Source organism: Pseudorca crassidens, chromosome 5 (genome assembly GCF_039906515.1).
Source record: "Pseudorca crassidens isolate mPseCra1 chromosome 5, mPseCra1.hap1, whole genome shotgun sequence".
NCBI lineage: Eukaryota > Metazoa > Chordata > Mammalia > Artiodactyla > Delphinidae > Pseudorca > Pseudorca crassidens.
In genome coordinates this window covers 149,164,756-149,180,116 of record NC_090300.1, presented here as the reverse complement: position 1 = coordinate 149,180,116, position 15,361 = coordinate 149,164,756, and the positions used below count along the sequence as shown (strand labels likewise).

The 15,361-nt window shown below is 49.0% G+C and overlaps 1 protein-coding gene and 1 long non-coding RNA gene across 11 annotated transcripts in view; one reads left to right on the top strand and one right to left on the bottom strand.

The window, feature by feature from the left end:
• The first annotated feature begins 88 nt into the window (after positions 1-88).
• LOC137225560 (uncharacterized) lies at positions 89-12,540 on the top strand. 4 transcript variants are annotated; one of them, XR_010943899.1, is made up of 4 exons: positions 89-271; positions 442-705; positions 1,173-1,411; positions 4,130-11,015. It is a non-coding gene; the product is annotated as an uncharacterized lncRNA (long non-coding RNA). The 4 variants fall into 4 exon arrangements; XR_010943900.1 differs by lacking the exon at positions 89-271 and adding an exon at positions 12,074-12,540 and having other exon boundaries at positions 278-705; positions 4,130-8,247; XR_010943901.1 differs by lacking the exon at positions 89-271 and having other exon boundaries at positions 278-705; positions 1,173-1,313.
• Positions 12,541-13,052: 512 nt separating this feature from the next.
• PCNT (pericentrin) overlaps positions 13,053-15,361 on the bottom strand; it is a 96,341-nt gene continuing 94,032 nt past the window's right edge. For 6 of the 7 annotated variants that reach the window (XM_067739741.1, XM_067739747.1, XM_067739743.1 and 3 more), the window contains 2 exons: positions 13,537-13,664; positions 13,053-13,118 (listed from right to left, as the gene is read on the bottom strand). In XM_067739741.1, the coding sequence (XP_067595842.1) occupies positions 13,075-13,118; positions 13,537-13,664 (172 nt within the window). In that variant the 3' untranslated portion in view covers positions 13,053-13,074. The remainder of the gene's footprint in view (positions 13,119-13,536; positions 13,665-15,361) is intronic. The other variant, XM_067739744.1, reaches the window with a different exon arrangement.

Below are 15,361 nucleotides of genomic sequence, written 5' to 3'. Positions count from 1 at the left end.
CATTGGCCGTGAGGACGCGGCGAGGCCGCTCCGGGCTCCCATTGGGAGAGCAGGGAGAGCGTCACTCCCGAGAGGCTCTGCGCCGAGGGTTTGGATCGCCGACAGGCAGGAACGCGGCCTCGCCTCTCAGCGTGGTCACCTCAGTGTTGGGGTTGCGGGCGCGAGACGCCCCTCGCCTCCGGTGTTGGGGTCGCGGGCCTCAGGGGGGCGTCCGTCCACGGCGACCCTGCAGGCGCTGGTCTGGTGTCCGCGCGGACGCTGAGGGTTCGGGGTGCGCTGGGCTTGCGCTGGGGCGGGCGGGGGGCGTCCACACGCTTCCTCCCCAGCACGCGTGGGCCTTTTCACGACTCTCGGGAGTGAGCAGGACCCCCTGGGCACCTTTGGACGTCCTTCGTAGACGCGCTGTGACGTGTGTGTTAGCCCATGTGCTTTTCAAAACAGCCTTGGAAGGAGCTCCAGCAGCCGTTTCAGACCGTGGGGTGACCTTGGGAAGTGCGAGTACAGACATGAGGGAACTACAGACGTCCGGAGCCTTGGGGGCTGGCGGAGCTGAACTGAGACCCCCCGCCCCCTCCACACACACACCGGGAATCCTGAGGGAGCTGATCCCCGGTGTCGGCGGGAAGCGTATCTGCCAGGTGCGACGGTGGACTGTGCTGGCCGCGAATACCCGCCCCTGTCCGCAGAGGGCCACCTTCCTAGGTCGTATCCTTCTTGAGGTGACTGAGCCGGCCTGGCCATTGGGCCCAGCGCTGAAGGCCTCTGCGAGCACGACAGGCTGCCTACAGCTTAGCTGGGCCTTCATGGCCCTCTCCTTCCTAGGCTCAACCCTGTCTCCTTCCCCTTCCTTTCTCAGGTGTGATGCCATATAAACTTGTACCCCAAACTCACTCTCACCATCTGCTTCTGGAGAAACCATCCTGCAACAGTTGGTACCTGGGGTTTAGATGGCAGGTGATACGATGGGGTGAATCACTCACCACTTGTGGATGGAACACTCACAGCCCCTGGCACGAAGTGATGTAGTTGTTAACCTTCCACCCGTGTAGAAGAGTGAACCAGAGAAGTGAAATGAATACCCTAGAAGCCTTTTACGTATGATGGAAATATTAGCTATAAGGAAGGGTACTGGGATTGGGTAGCTATTCCTTAACACTACTGATGCCCTTAAGAGAAATAATGGACAGTGGATGGCTACCAACAGACCATTGAAAGCCATGGAGTCTCTTCGGTTGCCTGCAAAAAAAGCCGCATCTCCTGCATTGAGACAATAAAGACAAGGGCAAGGCTCAAGAATTAATATCTCAAAGATGGTAAACACCCAGCCAAGGCAGTTCTGTGATGCTAAGTTTGGGGCCCTGGTTGGGAAAATCTGGGCCCATGACACATGTCAAAGAGATCTCATATCTGGGTAGGTGCCCTCAAAGCTTCTGACCACTCCCCACCCCCAAGACTGCCTTGAACCTCTGGAGCCTGCCCATGTGGCTCACCTTTCCCTACCAACCGGGCACTCCTTTCCCCAACCTGTTGGACACTAGGCATATAATTATGGTTATTTCTTAGCATAATTCAGGTGGACTATAGCCCCCTCCCCCTCAAAAGAACATGTTAGTTTGCTAGGGCTGCAGTAACAAAGTACCACGGACTGGGTGGCTTAACAGCAATTTATCTCACAGTTCTGGGGGCTGGAAGTCAGAACGAGGTTACAGGGCTGCGAAGGAAGGATCTTCCATCCCTGCCTGCTAGCTTCTGGTGGTTTGCTGGCCATCTTCGGTGCTGCTTGGCTTGTAGGTGCATCATGCCCATCTCTGCTTTCATGTTCACATGCCTTTCTCCCTATATGTGTGTCTGTTTCTGTGTCCAAATCCCCCCTTTTTTTTTTTTAACATCTTTACTGGGGTATAATTGCTTTACAATGGTGACAAATCCCCTGTTTTTAAGGACACCAGTCATTGGATTAGGACCTACCCTAATTAATTCATCTTAATTTGATTATCTGTAAAGACCCTATTTCCAAATAAGGCTACATTCACGGGTACCAGGGGATTAGGACGTCAACATCTTTTGCAGGGACACAGTTCAACCCGTTACATGTTGTGAGAACCAGCCAACTGCCAGGAGCTAGGGAAGTCTGTGTGGGGCTGGATTATAAGTGTGCTTGGTGAGTGGTGGTCCCCAGCATCCTTGTTTAATTCATCAGCATGACCCCTGCAGAAATCAGGAGAGAACTGGAGCGTAAAATGGGGTAGAAGACTATTATGATCAATCTTCTAAGATATGGGATTTAACGCCCAGGCAAAGACTGGTAGCAAACTCCCTGAAAGGATGCTCCTAAAATGATGCTGTATTTATTGCTATATACACACTTGGTGGCTTGAAACAAGAACCATTTATTATCTCTTTAGGTTATTGTGGGTCAGGAGATAGTGGAGATGGCTTGTCTCTGTTCCACAGCATCTGGGGCCTCAGCTGGAGCAGCCTGAAGGCCAGGGGTTGGAATGATCTGAAGGCTCATTTACTCACATGTCTGACAATTGATGCAGGAGCCTGGATTGGGGATGTCAGCCAGCATACCCACACATGGCCACTCCCTGTGGCCTAGACTTCCCCACAATGTAATGGCTGGATTCCAAGGGCAGTTGTCCAAAGACAAAGGAAAGCCATGGCCTTTTTGTGAACTAGCCTCAGGAGTCATATACCATCACTTCTGCCACTCCCTAGCTGTTAGTAAATCTCACCTATATTCAGGGGAGAGGCATCAGACTCCTTTCAAAGGGAGAAATTTCAGAATTTGCAGATATATTTTTAAAACACTACACGTAGAAAAAGCTATGGTCCACAGTAAGCAACACTACACGTAGAAAAAGCTATGGTCCACAGTAAGCAAAGTTGAAATGACAACTGCTACAGCGGACTGATGGAAAGGAGTACAAGGGTCAGGGATGTGGGTGTGCTGAAATTTAAATACTCTGTGCTTCCTGAAGACCCACCAGATGATTATATTCCACATAAAGGCACAAATAACAAATTTTTACAAAAGTCCAAAGAAACAGACTGATGAAAGGGGTACTGATGTCACTAGTCAATGGTGGCTCACCTTTTAGGTGAGAGCTGACAGTAGGAAAGGCTGTTCCAGAACAGCATTGGGGACGATAGGATCCTAAAACAGAAGAGGCCAGGAAGCAGCACAGAACTGACAGAAGTCTGAATATTGCAAAGTACAATGGCCAGCAAGGTGTGCATGGCAGCCAAGGGAGCCTGAGCTGCAGAGAGCTGCAGAAATGCTTCATAAAACACAGCATCCCTAGAGGCAAAATGGATGGGCAGCTGAAGGTACTACCAGCAGAAAAAAGTCAAGGATGGATGACTAGGAAAATCAAGCTGGTTGCCCAATATAAAAAACCAGGATCCCACAGCCAGTTTCTGGACCTGAGCCAGATTTCAGACATGGAACTGAAGAGGAGGCCAAATACCAAGAAGGACCTGCAATATACCACAAGTATACACAGAAATGAATCCCAAAGGCCTTTCCTTTGGTAACTACACCCGGGGAAAACTAGGTAGCCAAACATTTTGAAGATTGATGGACACAACGTCTGAACTGACTTTGACACCTAAACCCCTGGATCATCACGGCTCCCCTGTCAGAGTGGCTCATGTGGTGCCCAGATCATTAATGGAGTCCTGCCCAAGGTCCAGCTTACAGTAGGTCCACTGGGTCTGTGAACCTGCTTGGTGGTCATTTGTGTCCCAAAGTGAATAATTGGCATTGACGTGCTTGGCAATTAACATTACACTCATTTTGGGTCCCTGACCTGTAGGGTTAGAGCTATCACAATAGGAAAAGCCAAGTGGAAACCTCTAAAACTGATCTATTCCTATCAGGATCATAAAACAACATCACATCTGGGGGTGGGAGGGATGGCAGAGATGGGTGCCTCTTTTAAGGATACAACATGGTGGTCCCCAAAACCTTTAGTTCACCAGCATGATCCCTGCAGAAATCAGAAGGATCCTGAAGGATGAGGGTATACTGCAAACTCAACTCAGTAGCAGCCCCGAGAGTAGTCTCTGTGTCAGATGTGGTAGGTGGCTGCTAATCCAATGTGTTCTTTTCTGTCCCTATCAGAAAAGAAGATCAGAAACATCTCACATTCACGTGGAACAAAGATGCAGTTTTGCCTGAAGCCTATGCTACCTCTCTTGCCCTCTCATAGTCCAAAGACTTCACCATCCTGAAGAACATCACATTGTTTCCATTACATCAATAACATTATAAAGATGCTGGAGACATCGGTAAGATACAGGTGCTCCAGAGAGTAGTAGATAAACCCTCTGAAGATTCAGGGACCTGCTACACTTAAAATATTTTTAGGGATCCAGTGGTCAGTGGTGCCCTAAGGCATCCCTTCCAAAAGAAGAAGACAATTGTTGCGTCATGTACCTTCAACCATTTTTTAATAAAGGAAGACACTGTTGGGCCTCTTCAAGTTCTGGAAGCAGCATATTCCACACATAAATACTGCTCTGGCCCAAATACTGGTTGACTTGGAAGACTTCCAGGTTTGAGAAGAGCCCAGAAAAGGAAAAGTTTCTGTCTCAGGTCAAGGCTGTGGTACAAGCAGTTCTGCTGCCTGGGCCATACGGTCTAGCAGGTGGTATTGGTGGTGGGGAACAATGCAATGTGGAGTTTCTGGCACATCTCAGCAGGAGATTGACAAAGCAGGAGCCCTAGGTTCTGTGATGCCACTTGAAGCAGAGAATTATATATGCCTTTTGAGGGAAAAAAACCATCTTGGTGTGCTTCTGTGCTCTGACAGAAATGGAACATCTGACCTTGGGACACCAAGTGACCCCGCAGACAGGACTGCTTTGTGAGGTGGGTTCTGCCAAACTCACCAAGTCATCAGGTCGGTTTGGCCCAGAAACAGTCCACCACCAGGTGGAAGGAAGGAGCACATTCAAGACTGAGCATGAGACTGTTCAGAGGTCACAAGGGAGTGCAAAATAGGTGGCCCAGACCCACATGGCATCCACTGCTGTTGTATCAGAGCCTCTCTGTTCCTTCGCATCTATGACCGTATGGGGAAGCCTTCAGAGCAAGTTGACAGAGGTGGAAAAATCTTGAGCCTGGTTCACAGATGGGTTGGCTTGGCATGTGAGTTCAGAATGAAAGTGTACAGCAGCTACATTACAGCCTCACTCAGGGCTGGCCCTACAGACAGTGGTTAAGGATATACCCTCCCCATGGACAGAGCTCCTAGTCATTCCCTTTTCTGCGTAAGGAGTGGCCCAAGGTGAGAATATATATGGACACACGGGCAGTGTTGGATGGCCTGTGTGACTGGCTAAGGGTTTGGAAGGAAAACAATTGGAAAACTGGGGACAAGGAAAGCATGTGGGAAGACATACTGGGATAGGCGCCAAGCAGGATGGTCTTGGTGTAAAATATTAATGCCCACCAGAGAGCACCCATGAAAGTAATACACCACCAAGCAGACAGAACGACGATTCAGCCAGTTGACCCTGGACAGCATCTCTTACTTGGCAACCCCTGCACTGGCATGATGGGTACAAGAACAGAGGAACAAAAGTAATGAGGTTGGAGGCTACTCGTGGGCCCAAAGCTGATCTAACCACTAGCTGACACTGAAGGTCTAACCTGCCAGTGGGAGACCAATGCTGAGCTCTGAATGTGGCTCCTTCCACTAAGAAGGTCAACCAGCCAAGTTTGCTGTATTGGAACTCTTCCATCCTGGAAGGGCCAGGAGTTTGTTTTCACAGAAATAGATTCATATTCCATATATAGGCTTGACTTCCTGCCCACAAGTTTCAGGCAACAGGGGCTTATGGAGTGGTAGTTCCTCTAGCACAGGATCCCATGTGGCATCATATCAAACATAGGATTCACTTTATGGCAAAGGAAGTGCACAGCAAGGAGTGCAAAGACCACGGGATCTGCTGCCTGACAGAGCACTGGGACAGTCAGCTAAAGGCACAGCTCAAGTACCAAATCGGAGGTAATGTTCTGCAAAGATGGGGTGGCATTCAAGACCTATATATGGCACTGTGTTCCCAACAAGAAAGATACCTGAATCTGAAACCCAAGGAGTGGAAACAGGAGTGGTCCCACTTAACCATCACCTGCAGTGATCCACTGGGGGCTTTGTGCTTCCTGTCCTCCCAAGTTTAGATTCTGCAGGGTTAGAGGTCCTGGTCCCCAAAAGGGACACTCCCTGGGGAACACACCAAGTGTTCCATTGGATTATAAACTATGGATGATGTCTGGGAACCTTGGGTTCCTGCGTCTAGGAACCAGCAGGTGAAAGGAGGAGTCACTGTCTTGGTGACAGAGAGGGTAGGGCTGCTCCTACACTCACTGCACAACGGGGAAGAATGTGTAGAACCTGAGTGACCCACAGGGGTGTGGCTCCGTACTCCTTTGCTTATCTGCGATTGAGAAACTAGAGAATCCAACTTGCACACGCAGTGGAAGAGTCTGCCTCTTGATTTTCAGACCCCTGCAGTCTGGCTGTAAGGGAAGTACATGATACACATGCTCCTAGTTTTAGGCATAAACCAGTTTGCAACACTGCGTCCAACTTGAAAGACTGATTTCCAAGCTGGCGCTGATAGAGAGCCTTCAACCAGCCATTCCACTCTTCAGCCCAGACAGCCGCTTCCAGCTGATGGGACACGATATTGGTTCGTAAACTTGCCCCTGTACACGAGGGCAAGGAGAGACCAAAGAGACACAGACACTCCAGATCAGCAGCTTTAACAAGCAGGGAACTTACGAGGTTTGTCCTGGCGGCCAGAAGACGAACAGATCTCCACACCCGCCCGCCAGAATCTTAAGAGCTTATACAGAGGCCTTGACTGGGTTCAGTCATGCACACCTTCCAGATGGTGTCCACACCACCTTGCTCTCTCAAGGCTGCATCCTTGGGGCAGCTGCCAGCGTGGGGAGGGCAAGCGCAATGCACAACCCAAGGATGGGGAGCTGGTGGGGAGCCTCTGATGGCCCAGGGCCAGCTAACAGGTCAACCAGCGGTCATGTCCTCTCGACGACCTCCTCCAACATGGTAAGACCAGTGGATTCTACGTGTGAACTCATCCTGCACTTTCGTCTCTTTAAAGTAACGCCTGCTGCTAAGAGGCAGTGTCATGCAGAGCTACAGCAACGAACAAGACGTCTCCAAGGGCACAGAGAGTGCTGTTGGCAGATGCACTGCAGACAGGGAAGCAAAAAAGTCGCACCTGGAGTGTGTCTATTCCTGGCGGGACCGACCACTGCGTCCTCTGTGATGGAGGAACCAGCTCGCCACATCAAGGTCTCAGCCCTGGCCTCTGCGGTTGGCAGTTCAGGCACTGAGAAGTGGGAGAAGCCAGGAAGCCTTGGTGAGAGGAGGTCTTGTTGCTGAACCAGTGCAAGTCTCTTTTCTGCCACCTAAGGAAAGAGGCTGAGTGACACCCATGAGCAAGTCATCCTGTCCGCTGGACTGCACTTCGGCAGTGGGTGCCCTGAGGGAGGAAGGTCTTCTTACATACCCGTCCTGCAGATGACCTTGACACCACTTTGCAATCTTTCTGCCATCAAGTATTGACCAGCTGGACAGTCAGTTACTCATGAGAATGCTTATGGATCAGGAACCCAGGTCAGTTCTCTTTCCACATGGAATGGAGCACCAATGTACCATCCGAAGTTTGCCAGCTGGAAATCTTCCAAATCCCATACGCTGCGTGTGTGTGGCAACTGTCTACTTCTGGCTGAGGCCAGCACACTGTGCAGATCCAGCTGCAGAACAAATTTGTGCTTCTTCCTGTTCTGCCAACTAGTCACAGGTAACATCTCACAAGACCACAGACGTGGCTGAGACAGTGAAACAGAAGATCCAGCACCATGAGTCTGACTACCGACCATGTCATTTACGTACGTCTTCTGATCTTCTCACACCCAGCTCTGTGTGTACCTGTGATGGACAAACTCCTACGCTGAAATCCTGCCCACAATGGGATGGCATTGGGAGGTAGAAGCTCTGGGAAGCAGATGAAGCTGTGAGGGTGGAGCCCTCCCTTACGGATGGGATTATTGCCCTTAAAAGAGCCACGAGTGCTTGCTCCCCCTCTCTGCTCTCCACCACGTAAAGATACAAGGAATAATCAGCCATCTGCAACCCAGGAGAGGCCCTCACGAGAACCCCACCCTGCTGGCCCCCGCATCTTGAACTTCCAGCCTCCAGAACTGTGAGACACACATTTCTGTTGGTTATAAGCCACCCAGTTTATGGCATTTCATTATAGCAGCCCAAGCTAAGACAATACTGTTTCTGGTTTTCAATGGAATGCTGCTGTTTACATCCAGTTTCATTATTTGTTGTACTTCTCTGGCTACTTTGGGATAAACTCTTGATATGGGTCCAGAAGTGATGGCACCTGTCCCAGGTACAATCATAAAAGGTTTTATATTTAGGCTCCCTTATCATTTTTTTTCTCAATACCAATTAGATGATCAATTCGATTTCAACTGGCAGGGACAACTTCCCTACCTTACCTGAGGGTCTTTGTTTAGACATCGTAATATCACTTTGATGCATTAAAGACATCATGGTAATTGGTCCTAATGAGCAGGAAGAAGTACCCTAGTTGCCTTGGATGGTGAGAGGTAAATTCCATGAAAAATCAGTGGTCTGTGGACTATCATGGTCTCCCTTCCAAAGTGAATGACAAGCAGCTACGCCTCGCACTGCTCACAACTAAGAAAGGCCCAGGCCTGGCGTGTGTGGACTTTGATATGACCACATCTGGGTGTGCTGCTCCCGTCTTCTGACTGAGGAAGCTGTAGGCTGTTGGTTTCGCGAGACCTGGATAAGGACCCGCAGCTCTGATACTCAGGACAAGTTTGTAGCCGGCCAGGCAGAAGTGTGGACAGCCTGGGGACTCCACTGATGGCCGCTGTCTAACGTGGCTGTATTCTGGGACTGAGTTCTTTTTTTTTTTTTAATTAATTAATTTATTTATGTATTTATTTTTGGCTGGGTTGGGTCTTTGTTGCTGCGCGCAGGCTTTCTCTAGTTGCGGCAAATGGGGTCTACCCTTCGTTGCGGTGTGCGGGCTTCTCATTGCGGTGGCTTCTCTTGTTGGGGAGCACGGGCTCTAGGCATGCGGGCTTCAGTAGTTGTGGCTCGTGGGCTCAGTAGTTGTGGCTCATGGGCTTAGTTGCTCCGCAGCATGTGGGATCTTCCCGGACCAGGGCTTGAACCCATGTCCCCTGCATTGGCAGGCGGATTCTTAACCACTGTGCCACCAGGGAAGCCCCTGGGACTGAGTCCTTAACGTAGTTTCTGTGCTGACCCCAGGTAGCGTCAGAATTGAACTGTAGGACACTCGGGTGGTGATGGAGAGGAGGTGGTGAATGATAAGACTCAAGCGGGTCAGGAAGGCAAAAGTAAACCCCGTGAACAGATGGCCAGGGTTCCCAGAAAATTTCTCCCTCTGAGTTGTCCTTGTGCTCTGTCTACTCCTGTTCTGCATATGGACTTGCTGTCCCTGCCCAGAACCCATCTGGGGACTGCCCAAATTACTTACTCACCATCGCTGCTTCTGACCAGAAAACTCCTCTCATAGCAAAAGTGCGGCACTAGCCTTACGACCATGGGATTCCCTGACGTCAACCCAGAAGCAGTTCAGCTCCTGACAGTGGGAAGGCTGCCCTACTGCAGACCCACTTATGGCCATTTCTCCCACAGCCAGAATACATCAGCCTGGGGCCATCAGAAGATGGGAAGAGCCCCTCTTACTGCTACGCCAGATAAGCCTGGAGGAATTTTTGCTTTCCATCCTGACTCTGGGCTCTGCTGTCCCAGGGGTGGGGGGAGGCTGCTGCCACCAGTGACAGTGGTCCCCCTCTGAACCAGCAGAGATAGGGTTCCTGCATCGGCTGGCGGGATTGATCCCAATTACTGAGGGGGAGCCTGGAGGCCAGCACAACTCGAGGACAGTAAAGCCTGTATCTGTACCTGACGTCTTCACTGGGCACCTCCTCGTACTTAGTACTTCCAGGTTCGACTGTAAAAGGAAAGGAAGTCCTCTAAAAACAAGACTGTTAAGGTCTCATATCTTTCAGAAAGGACAGTGAGGCCCAGAAAACGAGGCCTACATGGTAGAAGGAAGACTCTTTGAAACGGGGGCGCAGGCCTGGTTAATGCTTGCTCTGGACTTCTCCTCACCTCCCCCACTTGACATGACATGCTGGGTGTGTTAACTACACCAATTAGCAAAGGGCAGACCCAGCACCGAGGGAGGAGTCCGGCATTACCTGGAGAGCCTGCATCACTGAGATACGACACCTCATGGGACTTCTTCGGTATGAAGAATGTTTGCCCCACATCAGGTGGGTGCATTTTGGTAACTAAGTATGGGTGGGTGAGAACAAATTCTTCGTAGCCAAAGGGTCACCTGCCAGTGTGCTTTCAGATCAATTCTTGTCTGCTCTGCACAAGGTGCCGACTTCTGCAAGGAACTGTCCCAGGATCCTTGTCTAGTCTGGCAAACAGGAGGGCAGGAGGAGAAAGATGGGTGTCTCTCTCCCTTCCACAGTGATGCTGATGCATCTCCCCTGAGGGGTCAGCTCCTGCTGGAGGGGGGCTCTGTCCCTGTGTCCCAGGAACCGTTCTGCTGACCCGCCAGCCCCAGGGAAAGGGCTCCTCCACCATCATAATGACCAAATCCTTGTACTGGATTCCCTTAGCTGGAAAGCCTAGCGTGGTTATGTTCTCCCACCTGGACTGACACAGTCCTGTAGTTGATTAAAATGTATTGGGTCAGACTTCAGTTTGGTCATGACGTTTTTTTCATCTTTCATTATGAAAATTTTCAAAAAATAAATAACCATATACTAACTAGATTCAATCTAGATTCAATATTTTTAAAAGATTTTGCATGTTTACTTAATCCATATATGTGTACTCTCTTTCTAACAGAACCATTTCAAAATAAACTGCATTTGTTACGGCTCCTTTTTCTTAAATAATTCAGCATACAGCTCCTCAGAAAAGCAGCCTTTTCTCATATAACCATGACTACACCTAAGAAAATTAACACAAATTCCCTTAAAATCTGCTATCCAGTACATACTCAAATTTACCCCGTTAACCCCCAAAATGACTTTATAGCTGCTTTCCCCAATTTAGGAACTAATTAACTTTTGCACATGCATTTATGTCTCCTTAGTTTCTTTTTTTTTTGCGGTACGCGGGCCTCTCACTGCTGTGGCCTCTCCCGTTGCGGAGCACAGGCTCGGGACGCGCAGGCTCAGCGGCCATGGCTCACGGGCCCAGCCGCTCCGCGGCATGTGGGAGCTTCCCGGTCCGGGGCACGAACCCGTGTCCCCTGCATCGGCAGACAGACTCTCAACCACTGCGCCACCAGGGAAGCCCTCCTTAGTTTCTTTTAACAAAAAACAGGGCCCTCACTTTTGTTTTCTGAGTAATGTTGTCTACTTGACGAAACCAGGCCAGTCACTTACAGAACATCCCATGTGTCTCTTTCCTCGTGGTTCTGTGTCACTTGTCCCTCCATCTGTAAACTGGGGGAGACTGTGCATCTCACACGGCATCATGCCAGGCCTGCCATGAGCCGGGGTCACAGTGGACACTCCCAGGCCCCTGCACTGTGAAAGTGGAACTTCGCCTTGGTTTTAGGACTTGTTGATGAACCCACCGTGAACTGATTATTTCGCTGGGGGCAGAATTGGTGGTTCTCTAATTGTATTGCTCCCTCTCTATTAATTAGCTGGGTGCTTTACCATGAAGAATTTCCCTCATCAGCAGGTCTGACCTGTGTTCTTCCACGAAAGGAGGGTGAATGTCTCTTTCTTTGTAATTACTAACCCCTATGGTAACAAGTTGGTGTGACGGTTACGCCCACTGGTGGCTTTAAATGGGCCCTCCCTCCCTCCCTCATTAGCTTAACGTGGATGACATGGATAGTTATGTTTTCAGTATTTGATCATCAATTTCAAACGTCTTTCTTCTGGAAAGTGAAGAGACATTTCTTGGATTCCTGCTCCCAGAGCTGGTCAAGATTTCGCTTCAATAACATCAAGCAGAAGACAGGACTCAGTGGAAAAGGTGGGAAGATTATAAAACAGTGACCTTATGGCAGTGTTGGCTAAGAAGAGGAAAATGCAGACATGCACTGGAAAGAAAAATCTAAAATAAGTAAGCAAACATCTAAATAAGTAAGTCTAAGATCTAAAAATCGAAAATAAGTAAGTAGTGATCAGGAAAAAGTTGTTTTATATTAAAACCAAGCCCAGCAGAATAAATGTTATGTTCAAAGGTCCTAGAAACACAGAGATACTTATAAACATACCTTTACAACAGACGTTTGGATAAAGGACACTGGCTAGATACCACCACCAGGTACAGATGAGCATGAGTAAAACATGAAAAGATCATAATCATGAGAAATAAATATGTAGTGACAGCATCTGACAGAAATAAAAGAAACCAAGCAAGATGAATCAATAGGCATGTGGCTATTTGTCTTACTAGTGCTTTAAGTTCCACTGAAAATTTTTGACTTACAGAAGTTCAATGTGAATTCTAAGTCTATGTTTTATTTTTTTGCCCGTGATAAAAGCAGACTGGATAAAACAAACAAACAAAAAAAAACACAGGGCTATTCACAAACACACCAGGGCTTTAATTTTATTCTTTTTGTTTTTGTGTGTGTTTTTGTTTTAAACCAGGCTGTACACTTTAAGAAAATAAACAACAGGAAGCCATCCTCTGCTTACCCTTCGTGGGTGGGCAGGGAGGCTCGACCAACAGAGAACCGGGCAGACGCCCGTCACTCACGAGCACACAGCTACCTCATCAAGGTAAGAAGCTAAGATGTGCTGAAATCACACAGAAAATACTCCACTTGGCTTTGCAGCAAAGCGTAAGGGTGAGAGCACCTAACTGACGACACCGGGGCTGGCGCTCAGCACCACTCAGCACGCGCACATCACAAGCTCCCACAGAAAATCAAACCTCTTCCTCAAATACAATCGTCACAGGACTTTATTCACTGTTTACTCTTCTGGCAGCAGGACTTCTCTGAAGTAGAATCTAGACACAAGTAGAAATGAGGAAGCAATTTGTGAGAAGGCTTCACATCTTCTAAGAAGAATTTCACAATTTCGAAACACTATCACTGAATTAACCTTATTTTTGGTAACAATAAGAATAGCAATTAAGATACGCAGTGGTTCACATTATGAAAGTTGAGAAACGGTGGACAAACGACATCCTGTAAACACGGTCTTCATGGTCGCTGTGAGTCTGTGAGTCTGAGACACTGTGCGTCCTTCACACCCACCCCTCGGTGTCTCCACTCACAACCCTCCTTCTGATACTATTCATTATGGCCGATTAGCAGGACTGAAACTAACAAGAGTAACTAAGCTGGACCCCAGCCGTCTCCTCTCCAGGACTGGACACTCCTGGGTCACTCAGATCCCGTCAGAAGACAGAGGACTTTCATTACCTGGTGGTACGTCTCCCAGTCTTTGCTGGATCATTTCTAAATGGTGAATGTATTCTGTCAAGGAATGTTCTGGATCTTGAGAAGCAGTCAGGGATCTTTCTGATCTGGGATTTGGGGACGGATTTGATCTTCAAACATACAAACCAACAAACAAACAAAAAGAGTTGAACTCAGCAGACGGTTTGAATGCAGCCAGTGCGGAGGGGCAGTGGAGCTGGGCCTGCTGACCAGACACTCATGGGAAATGGGGTAAACTAGGCGGTTGTTACTTTCCTATATTTTCTTTACCACAGCGGAAAAATAGTAAGGGTTTTTTAAGAAGTGCTACATAGTGCTTTAAAACTAACTTCTTTACAACGTCTCCAAATTAAAACAACTAAAAACTACTGTATATTATTTAATTCACTAAATCTTCACATATAAGTCTATCATCCCAACCGGATTCTGCCCAGCATCCTTCACAGGGGTCCCTTCCTCCTGGCCTCCAGCTGGGCCCAGGGAGCCCCATCTGCCTCACTGCTCACTTCCTCTCCAGGGCAGGGAGTGTCTTACCTGTGCGCCATCCACAAAAAAGAGGCCTTGGCCACCACCTATTCCTTCAAAGGTATCACCCACTCGGGAATGGGGGAGCCACAGCCAGACCGAGAGCCCCTGCCTGCCCTCCCCGAATAGAACCGGGCTTCTGGGCCCTCACGGACTCACACTGCTGCACTCCCTGCCTCGCTCTGGGACCCAAACTTTCAGAACATGTCTCTGTGAGGAACCACACACGCTGGTGGGTTCCCATCGGCAGAGACGCAGGGTGAGTGGGGACACAGCCTCACGCACAGCGGAGCCACCCACGCTCATCGGTCTGGCCTCCCCCATCAGGGCAGTTACGCCCGAGATCGTCACACTCTTAACACGCAACTCGTACGGAGGTCTCATCACCAACCGGAGACCATGGAGCGAGAGAGCAAAGGTGAGCATTTTATCCCTGCTGGTCCGATGTCAGAGGTGGACGATGCGTTCTGCTCTGACGAGCTTGTTTTAGAACCCCGGGGAAGCACGCACAGAGAGAACAGACGACATGCCTACACAAGCCGTCACATGTGTGTGACAAATACCACAGACACAGACTGAGCTTTCTGTTCACTTCACGGGTAGGTTCCAAATACTGGAGGAGTCGTAGTCAAATGAATTAAATAAATGACTTGTAATCATATTCGAGCATTTGAATAGGATTATAATTATTTGTGTTTCAGTCTGGAGAAATGGAAATGGAAATCACATCTCTCACAAGCAGCACTTGGATAAGAAATCTCACGGTCAGGAAAATGGGCTGCAAACCGTGATGAAGGTGATTAGGGCCACACCACACAGCCTTGTTACACCCAGGGCTCAGAACGTGACAGTCACAGCCGTCAGGGAAACCTTTCTTCACCTGAATTTTTAAACAAAATTCCATTCTACAATTTAACCACAAGGCCTCTTAATTATATTTTTAATTGAAAGCAGTTTTTTCCCCAAATAACCAATGAATGTTTAACATTATCACTGTAACATCTCAATTGCCAAGTAAGTTGTAAGTATAAAAACACATTACGTGTGCAAAAAACCCCCCAATCCCAAAGAAAAAGACTAAGTAAAGCTAACACCACGGCCTTGCATGTATGTGTGTGTGCGCGTGTCGGGGGAGGGTCACGTGTGCCCGGGGGCCCTTCCATCACAGGCGGGCCTGAGCACCCGCACAGCTCTGCCCAGGGACACCTCCGCGCGTGGCCCTGTCTCTGCAGATGGGGTCCCTGCTGACGGCTACAATCTTGCAGTGGGAAAGCAGCTGAGG